General features: G+C 40.4%; 1 protein-coding gene across 2 annotated transcripts in view; it reads left to right on the top strand.

The window, feature by feature from the left end:
- PTPRC (protein tyrosine phosphatase receptor type C) overlaps nt 1-10,396 on the top strand; it is a 291,837-nt gene extending 281,441 nt beyond the window's left edge. For both annotated transcript variants that reach the window (XM_030205809.1, XM_030205811.1), the window contains one exon: nt 7,125-10,396. In XM_030205809.1, coding sequence (XP_030061669.1) covers nt 7,125-7,412 — 288 coding nt within the window. In that variant the 3' untranslated portion in view covers nt 7,413-10,396. The remainder of the gene's footprint in view (nt 1-7,124) is intronic.
- Nucleotides 10,397-10,606: the final 210 nt, after the last annotated feature.

Below are 10,606 nucleotides of genomic sequence, written 5' to 3' on the forward strand. Positions count from 1 at the left end.
GAAGACTTTGTTGAAACTCAAGCAAGACCGAGGCACCATGATTCTGATTGCTCCTTTTTGGCCGCGTCAGATCTGGTTCCCTCTTCTTCTGGAGTTGTCCTCCGAAGAACCGTGGAGATTGGAGTGTTTTCCGACCCTCATCACACAGGACGAAGGGGCGCTTCTGCATCCCAGCCTCCGGTCCCTGGCTCTCACGGCCTGGATGTTGAGAGCGTAGATTTTGCCTCTTTGGGTCTGTCAGAGGGTGTCTCCCGTATCTTGCTTGCTTCCAGGAAAGATTCCACTAAGAGGAGTTACTTCTTTTTATGGAGGAGGTTTGCCGTCTGGTGTGACAGCAAGGCCCTAGATCCTCGCTCTTGTCCTACACAGACCCTGCTTGAATACCTTCTGCACTTGTCTGAGTCGGGTCTTAAGACTAACTCTGTAAGGGTTCACCTTAGTGCAATCAGTGCATACCATTACCGTGTGGAAGGTAAGCCGATCTCAGGACAGCCTTTAGTTGTTCGCTTCATGAGAGGTTTGCTTTTGTCAAAGCCCCCCGTCAAACCTCCTACAGTGTCATGGGATCTCAATGTCGTTCTCACCCAGCTGATGAAACCTCCTTTTGAGCCACTGAACTCCTGCCATCTGAAGTACTTGACTTGGAAGGTCATTTTCTTGGTGGCAGTTACTTCAGCTCGTGAGCAGGGACTGTCCTTCCCCATGTCTAAATTTGTACAGCGCTGCGTAACCCTGGCAGCGCTATAGAAATGCTAAGTAGTAGTATTAGTAAGTGGTAGAAATTACTTCAAAAGAATAAATTATGACCTGGTCAAGAGAAAAGGCACTGAAAGGTGGATAGAGTCAAATGTAAGACAAAAGATATTTTGACACATCCCAGTTTTGCTGCCAAAAAATATCAAGACTCATGTAACAGCTCTGTAATTCATGTGCTACTTCTTGGCAAAAGTCATTCATTCTAGATCATTTTTTTTATAAACATATGGCTCAATATTGAGAGGAACTTGGAGGCTCATGAAAGTAGAACCCCTTATGTTGACAGTGCTGCTGAAGATTCCTCGAAACACCTGGCTTTGTCTGGATAGTGTGAGAAAGATTTACGGGCCCTCTTACTAAGATGTGTAGCCTAATGTGGCCTACCATACAGTAAAAGGGCACTACCGCGGTACGCGCTGAGGCGTCCCTCAGTAGTTCGGCAATCAGATGCTACTCCCTCAGTAAAAATATTTTTTTATTTATTGTCACAGGAGGCGTGCCTGGGGGCAGAGAGTAGGTGTGCCTGTGCTAATCGAGTAGCATGAGCACATTACCACAAACTGCCCAATTAGCACAGGAGTAGCATGGGAGCCCTTACTGCCTCTTAAATAGGTGGCAGTAAGGGCTCCCAGTAGTAACAGCCTTGCACTAATGGGGAAATTAGCCTGTAGCCATTTAAAAAAAACCCAAAAAACGACCATGGCCATTTTTCAGCTGCGCTAAAAAGTGTCCAGAGTACACAGCAAACCCACGTGATAATCGCAGTTCCAGACACTTTCTAGTGCAGCTTGGTAAAAGGACTCTTTAGTGCAGAGCGAGGGAGTTGTACAGCAGCAATATTCAGCCACTACCCATATAGTTAAGTGGTTTAATTTAAGCTTGTATAAAAGCAGTTCTAAATAAAACCGCTTTGCAGCTGACTATTTCAACTATTGGCAAGTGCTTTCTACATACATTTTGTGCTGCTGCCTAGACAGCGGTGTTGAATATATTTTTTAATGCCCCAGTTATTAAAAATAAAAAAAGTTCATTACCATGTCTGAATGTTGATCTGATGGCTAAGCACCTTTTAATAGAAATAAACTGGACAAGAGGACTGCTACAACCAAAAGGCCACCTCTGTTTTGAGGAATGCTGGGATACATACTAAGATTAATTAAGATATGTGGGGGTGAATTCTAGCCACATTGAGCCTGCAAAGAGGTGGAAAAATGTGGGATACAAATGCAAAAATAAATAAATATATAAGGCGCCGAAAAAAGTGCTGTTCTATAAGCCATGCTTAAAGTTAGGCACAGTTTATAGAATAGTACATACACCCGGGAATTGTGCTTAACTTTAGGCATGGCCATTTGCACCAACAAAAATGTGGTGAAAATGTACACACCTAGATTGGGCACATATCTTCCCTTATTCTAAGACATGCAAAAATGCTAGAATGCCCCAGTTCCGCCCATGACCCTCCCATTTCTGTGCCCCCTTTTTTTTTAACTTGTGCATAAATATTAGGTGCAGATCCTGTGCCTAAACTTAGACATATAAATTTCAATTAAATCTAATTAGTACCGATAATTGCTTGTTAAAAAGCCAATTATTGGCGTAGCGAATGCTACATACCTGTTGAAGGTATTCTCCGAGGACAGCAGGCTGATTGTTCTCACTGATGGGTGACGTCCACGGCAGTTTATTGGTGAAGACTCGACAGAGTTCTATGTTTCGGTAGTAAGCCTGCTTCGGAGCAACGACAGCTCACCTCATTCAGAATCCACAGATTGTTTGACAAAGATCTTTTTAAAGACCATATTTCTTCAGCACTTCGCATCAACAGTTATTGACCATTTGATGGTTTTACATATTTTTTTATATAAAGACTCCTGAAGCAGGCTTACTACCAAAACACGGTACTGTGTCAAGTCTTCATCAATAAACTGTTTACCAGCAATCTCCTCATCCATTTCTGGTTAGCCTGGTCTATTTCCTACACCCTTTTTTTGTTGTTGTTCTGAAAGCCAACCTATCCCACCGTCTTATATCCAGACTTTCAGCTTTCTCCTAAACAGAGAAAGATGTATGCTGAAGACTGACCACTTTTCCAATAAATTTTGCACGATAAGGGATATTAGTTGGTCTGTACTTACAATACAGAGTTGCATCCAACTTAGGTCTTTTTAAAATAGGAATAGCAACGGCTTTATTCATTTAATTTATTTAGTGCCCCTTTTACCAAGCTGCGGCAAAAGGGGGCCGGCGCTGGCATTGGTGTGCGTTTTACTAGCGCTGGAAATGATGGAGCGGTAGGGGTGGGAAGTACTGCCTGGCTGCCGCGGTAGCCTGGTGGTAGTTCCTTTATAGCGAATGGTAAGCCCATGTTGGGCTTACCGCTGCTTAGTAAAAGGAGCCCTTAGTAAAATTTCACTCCCACATCAGAATTAAAAAAAAAAGTTTAAGCAAGATCTAGTTGCATGTACCATAGATAAATGTGCTTTTAAGTTTAGGAGTGATAGAAGCAATTTTTTTCACCGTGTCTCATTCTAACTATACACAGTCAAATCTTTAGAGACTACAGCCTAGTTACTCTTACTAACTTTGAGAGCAGAGTCAGCCGCACTTATTATAGATAACTCTACAGTATATTCCTCTACTTTTGAGCAGCTTGGCTCTCACTAAGATCTAAATCTTGGATGCAAAAAGACAGAGGGGCCCTTTTACTAAGCTGTGTAGGCACCTAAGCGTGACCAACATGTGCCAATTCAAAACTACCGCCCAACTACCGTGTGGCCCGAGCAGTAATTTCCTTTTTTACGCAAGCCGGAAAATTTCAAGCACATGGCTCTGACCAGGCAGTAATCGGCAGTGTATGCATGCTGACGATTTCCGTCCGGTTAATGCGTGAGACCTTACCACTAAGTCAATGGGTGGCAGTAAGGTCTTACCCCCAAAATGGATGTGCGCCAATTTTTATTTTTCCGCATGTTCATTTTCGGCACCCCAAAAAAAGGCCTTTTTTGGAAGGTGCGCTGGTGCTCATCCAATACATGCATCTATACCAGCACAGGCCATTTTTCAGCGTGCCTAATAAAAGGATCCCTGACTGTTCCATACTAGATTTATCATGAGAAACCTCCATCACCATATTAGATTTTCCAAACCACTTTGTAACTACTCTAAACATCTCTCAGTTTACTATTTGCCTTTGTAATCAACTTCATAAAGTTAGAAAGAGAGACTTATTAGCAGCCAGTGTGCATTTGGCTTTAGTGTAGAGGCAGTATGTTTTCCTCTAAACATTTGTCTTGGCATTTTACCAGCCTTCATTAAGCCTGCAAAGATTCAGAAAACATGGGCAGATGTTTTTTTTTCTCCAAGGTTCAGCCATGTTTCCAGGGAACCACCTCATCCAAATTCCACTGAGATAAACTGGTCCACTGAGGAATCACCCAAGATACTAACATTATCCTGCAATATCTCACCCAAACAATCAATATCTATATTTTCTCTTCATCTATATATTATATAATGCGATGGTTCGTTGAATCAACCAAAAAGCCAAAATGTAAGACTCAATGGGCAGAGCAGGAGACATCTTGCAAGCTGAAAGATTTCAGATTAATATTCAGCCGGCAGTGGTCAGATGATTTTAGGCTATTGACAGCTGTGGGCTAAGCTGAACTCAATCTATTCACTGCTGGGCCATGTCCATGCTCTGACACTGAATGCTGGATACCAGCTGATGTTACCGATACCAATACATCTCTTGTATACTGCTATATCTCCATACCTGGGTATAATGCTGTTCACAATAATGGCAAAGAAAAACATAATATCACAAAATTACATAATTTTCCAATAATATCCCATAAAAAGTAATTTTTAAAAACCCACTTAAGGATGATTATTATCAGTGTGATGAAAATGATGAAGGGGATGGGACTTCCCTATGAGGAAAGGCTAAAGTGTCTATGACTCTTCAGCTTGGAGAAAAGGCAGCTGAGGGGAGATATGATAGAGGTCTATACAATAATGAGTGGAGTGGAATGGGTAGACATGAATCGCTTATTTACTCTTTCCAAAAATACAAGGCTAGGGGGCACACCATGAAGCTACTAAATAGTAAATTTAAAACAAATCTGAGAAAATATTTCTTCATTCAACAAGTAATTGAATTCTGGAATTCATTACCAGAGAATGTGGTAAAAGCAGTTAGCTAAGCGGGTAAGCGGGGTTTAAAAAAAGAAAACTCCATAAGCCATTATTAAGATGTTCTTAGGGAAAATCTACTGCTTCTTTCTAGGATAAGCAGCATAAAATGTATTGTACTATTTTGGGATCTTGCCAGGTACTTGTAACCTGGATTGGCCACTGTTGGAAACAGGATACTGGGCTTCATGGACCTTCGGTCTGTCCCAGTTTGGCAAACTTAGGTTCTTATTCTGATACCCAAAGGTAAGAGATTCCATTTAGAAATTGCAAAGGAAGAAAAAGTAGGATCAGCTATCCTAGAAAATCTCAACGCTTTGAAACCCAATGGGCATAGAACCTTCAAGGTCTGTAACCGGGAAGAAAATCTAGAGAGCAATACACAGATTAAATTGGTCACAAGTTCAGATGTGAGGCCATAAATGGCCAAAAAAGTCATGCAAACAGATTTAAACAAAATTCTCTCATGAACCAGAAGCCAGTGCAATTTAATTATGTAAGGAGAAATGCTATCACATTTTTTAAGCCTAAAGATCAATCTAGTTGAGGTGTTTTGAATAAGCTGAAGCTTCCTTGGGAATTTCACAGAGAGTACCTGCGTAAAGAGTGTTACAATAGTCCATTAGTCCAGACAGGTGCCTGGCTAGCTTGGCAGGACAGCCTTTTTGCTCTCCTACCTTCATTTGCTTACTTAGGGGGTCTTTTACTAAGTGGCAGAAAGCCCAATGCGGGTTTACTGCTCGCTAAACCGGAAGTACCCCCAGCATGCGCCATTTCCAGCGCTATAAATGTTTTTTGTAGCGCTGGTATTTACCTGACGGTAATCCGGTTACTGCTGGGTTAGCGCGGGAGCCCTTACCGCCATCTCAATGAGTGGTAGTAAGTGCTTCACCCCGAAATGGCCATGCAGCAAGCGCTTCATTTGCCACAAAGCCATTTCTTGAAAAACAAATCAGCCTTTTACCCGCTGTGGTAAAAGGGGGCCTTAGCTTGCATCAAACATATGCACTGATGCCAGCATAGGCCCCCTTTTGCCGCAGCTTAGTAAAATGACCCCTTAACCAGTTAGTGATGTGACAATCACTGCTAACCAGTTGAGTACCGGCTCCACCCATAGGCCACCCTGTCAATAACCAGACAGTGAAGAAGCAGTTAGTGCTGATATTAGGGTCAATTAGAGGTCACTGTGGTTACTTGATGTTCCATAAAATGTTAAAAACATTCCTGTTTGGAAAATTTCTAGGTGTGGATACTGATCTCCCTGTTTAGTCAATTTTGGTTGCTCTTTTACTGTACTGAATCTTTGTTTTCATTGTTATGTATTCTTTCCTTCACTTTTTATTGATGTGATTTCACTGTATTGTTAGCCACATTGAACTCAGGTTGCTGGGATAATGTGGGATATAAATGTCATAAATAAATATTCAGTGGCACGGTCTGGTTTTCAGGCACAAGCAATTTAGCAAGGCAGGAGGCTCTCCTGCCTGGTTAAATCACTTTGAATATCTACCCCTTTAAGTTCGCCTAATGATATAATATCAGAATAAGATAAGGAAGCAAAGGTGTGTATCTTGGAGCATTTTTAAGAAGTGCACAGAAGTGCCCTCTAAGGTGCCCTATTGCTCTCCTGGAATGTCTGGGGGACAGTCTACTAAAAATGTTGGCCCCTCCTACATCCCAATAGCATGACTCTCTACGTTTTGCACTTATTTGTTTTTTAGGTTTTTTTGGGGGGGGGGTGGGGGGGGGAATGTACCAAAAAAAAAAAAAAACGTTCAAAGCACAAAACCTAAATGTTTTTCTTTTTTGAAAATGATCTTTCATATTTTGGATGTTTTATGCAAAATGTCCAAAGTCGGACTTAGACGTCATATCAAAACTGCCCCTCTTTGCAATTAAAACCAAACTGGAATTACTCCGCGTCTCACGTTACTTCCATCTCTTATACTGCAGATTCTCAAGCCATAACCAACCTGGATCACACATAGAATCTGTATACCCTAAGGCTTCTCAATATTCCTGTCCCAGAACGTTATACTGTAATAATGATAGAAAAGACAGGTAGCGTCATCCATTCCATGGCTCTATTTAGAAACAAGCCTCCTGTATAAGCTTCTCTATAAGCACAAAGGTGAACAAAGTTGCTAACTAGTTATGTATTCTTCCCTTAGGAGCATTATCAGTTCCTGTATGATACAATAGCTAGCACTGTTCCAGCGCAGAATGGACAACTAAAGCAAAGCAGCCACCAGGAAGACACTGTTGTCGTGGAGAATGAGATCGTCAAGCAGGACCAATTAGCTGACTCTACCGATGCCGCCAACCCAGCCACAAGCCCCAGCAAAGACACCCAAATTGCTGAAGATTCCAACTCTATAAATAGCAGAAAGGAATCCGAAAGTTCTGCCAATGGTCCGTTGATGCCAAGTTCTACTGAGAACCTTCTGAAAATAGATTAAATTGGATATTCAAAGGAAACGAAGAATATAAAAATAGAGAATTGTTTCAGTGGCACAGTGACTGCTGTGTTCATATTTTGAACAGTATGGAGGGCTGTAACATAGCATCTTCAGTACAGTGCTTGAAATACAGTATGTGAATGAATGTAATGCACAGAAGAGCAGACATGATGATGTTATTCAAGTTTACCTTTTATGCTTTGGGGAAAACATTTTAAACTTGTTTTATATGTCCTCTTTCCATTGTCTAATGCTTATTATGACTGATGCACTGTAGGGATCTGGGATTGTTGAAAATGCCAGTATCATATGCAGCAATTTTGCTTTTTTTTTTTTTTCGCACAAGCAATAAGAGAGACCCTTAAGCAAAGGAGATACAGTATTTACCTGGTGTCTTGATAATGAAAGAACTGTGAAGTTTCACCAGCAAAGATTCACACTTAGATGTGGAACATGTTCTTAAGATGCCAGTTCTGGAACATTTTGTTGCATCTTATGGCGTTTCCTCTTCTGACTACTTACAAGGGTTCTGGAGTTGAAGAATGAAGATCTTTGCTGCACTCCGTGCAAATCCATTTAATGACAAGTTATTCTGTTAGGTAATGGGCAACAGTCATCACTTCCCCTCGTCCCTGCTTCATATCAAGATGCACTTAATAGAACATTTTTGTGGCACTGTCATTGCATAGCAAGATCAGACTGTAAATGTAATTTAAAATTTTAAATGGCAAAACAATGACATTTGTCAATGGAAAAACCAACACCCAGCAGGCACTCAAGTCAAGGGATGTTCATGAGGATCATCTCTTCTGTTGGTTTCTCAGCAGTTTCAAATTAGAAACCAAGATAAATTGCATAATATGAAGGGCTCTTATTCTCAGTCGTGGTTGTCTGATGTTCTGTCACTGGAAAACACCTGAAAAAACGGATGCTTAAATTAATTATGGGAACCTCCACTAAAAATGGAGAAAGAGAAAGCAATCTAGGGAAGAAAATGTTTGTGAAGTGAGGAGATGTGCATGGAAAAAATTGGTTTGTTTTTGAGTCATTTTCAGACTTTTTCCTGATTTTTAGAGATTTGTTCCGTTCACACATTCCTGTTAAAAACCTTTTTAACATGTGTTAGAAATTTTTAATACGTGTTCATTAACTTAACATGTTAGTTTGTAGATTAATGTACATTAAATAGATGTAGTGCGCACTACATTTTTAAAGACATGCAAGTAAATCAATTGCATGCTAATATCCCTAGAAAAGATCTTCCAATGATCTGGTCTTGGTCTTTGGCAGAACAGTATCTGAAGATAAAAAGAACAAGCATTAAGTGAAGGGCAATTCTGTAACTGAGCACCTGCATTTACAAAGCCCTTGCATGCCCCAAATTACAGAGTACTAGCACTTTGTATGTAATTGTACGCTTACTCGTGATAGTGCTAGTAGGGTACCTGCACCTATTCTGTAAAGGTGTGCATGAATGCAAAAGGGAAGGAGAACAGTTAGGGCTGCTGCTTCCATGTGTAAGTTACACATGACCCTGGTGTAACTGCAGGCATTTAAATGTAATGTGCATTGATATTCTATAATGGAATCTGGGCACCCAGATGTCCTTATAGAAGAAGCTCTCACCATGTGGCATCGGGGCATATAAATGGAGGCACTGAATTATACAATTGCCACCTAAGATGTTTAGAGAAGTTTCCCATCCCCATTACTGAAATGACCAAGATAGCACCAGATCGAGCAAAGGGCAGAGATTCTGAATTTAGTTCATGCCTTTCCCAGAAGTGGCTTAAGGTGAGATACAGTACATTCAGGTACAGTAAGTATTTGCTTGTCCCTGGAGGGCTGAAAATCTAGGTTGGTGCCTGAGGCAATGGTGGTTTAAGTGACTTGCCCAAGAGCACCAGGAGCATCAGTGGGATTTGAACCCTGGCTTACCTAGATTCTAAGCATTAGAAAACTAGGAAGAAGGCAGAGAAAATGAGTTAAGAATGATTTCCTTTTTTTTTCTCTTCTAAAGCAGGTCCTGAGATGAAAGTTTATATTTCACTTGGCATACGTATGAGTAGTGAAAAAGAACAGAAAATCTAAAAGTGAAACATTGGTTGTGCTTACAACATTAAAAAAAAGACATTATTAAGGCCAGGGAAGATGAGAAAAAGCAGAAGGGAAACTGATGTTTGCATTAGTCAGAAAATCAGACTTTGAACTCTTCATTGCAGCAATGATATACATGAAATTAAGTATTCAGGCCCTTCTGGAGTGGCAACAATACGTGCAATAGTTTTGTCATTCTTAGGTCTGGTACTAGAGATTTTGACCTCCAGAGCAGAAATTTGAGAGAGGGCCCTAACCCCTATTGGCAGGCTGTATCCTCTTCAGTTTTGGACAAGGTGAGAGTCTCCCCCCATCCCCCCCCCACCACCACCAGTGGCATTGTTGTACCTCCCGCTCCCAGGTAGGCCCTGGTCACCCTAAAGATTAGTTACAAATGTTTTGTAATTTGGCACTTCAAAGGCACAGATGTCCTGTTTCTAATGTGGGTGACCTGAAAGTGTATTCCTGCAGTCGAGTGCATGAAAGCTTCTATCAAGGGATAAGAACAAGGAACAAGTCTAGAAAGGATTAAAAAAGATAAACATGTTCAAAACTTGGTAGTTGATAAGAGTCCTTTCAGTATTTCCAATTAAATGTAAACCTCAGTACTGTTCATTTGATGGGCCAGATGCTGGCTCTACTAATTATAATGTGTTACTCCTTAGATTTCCATAAAATTAGTGCATAAAGGCTAGTTAAAAATGTTACATACATTAACCCACACATTTTTCCTGTTTGGTTGAAGGTTTAGAATGCAATCTTTTTCAGCTTTTTTAATATGTTAAATAAATCAATTGTTTGCTTTGATCTGAATAGTGGAAATGTAGTATTCTTATTTGTGTTGTGATATTTTAAATCAAAATAAAAAGAAATGTGCATTCATTTGATATACCAAAAGCAGCAATTATTCTGAAGTACAAAAAAACAATATATGCAAACGATGGAAAAATTAGTCATTCATTAGGGGAAATTATGTTTGTCATTGATAGAAGACAATCTATAAAGAAATAATTTTGAAAACTGTTTTCTCTGGGTAAACCTTGTTTAGATGTGGACGGGAGATCTTTATAAATTTATCCCCATGTGTACACCTACTT

Source organism: Microcaecilia unicolor, chromosome 6 (genome assembly GCF_901765095.1).
Source record: "Microcaecilia unicolor chromosome 6, aMicUni1.1, whole genome shotgun sequence".
NCBI classification, from domain to species: Eukaryota; Metazoa; Chordata; class Amphibia; order Gymnophiona; family Siphonopidae; genus Microcaecilia; species Microcaecilia unicolor.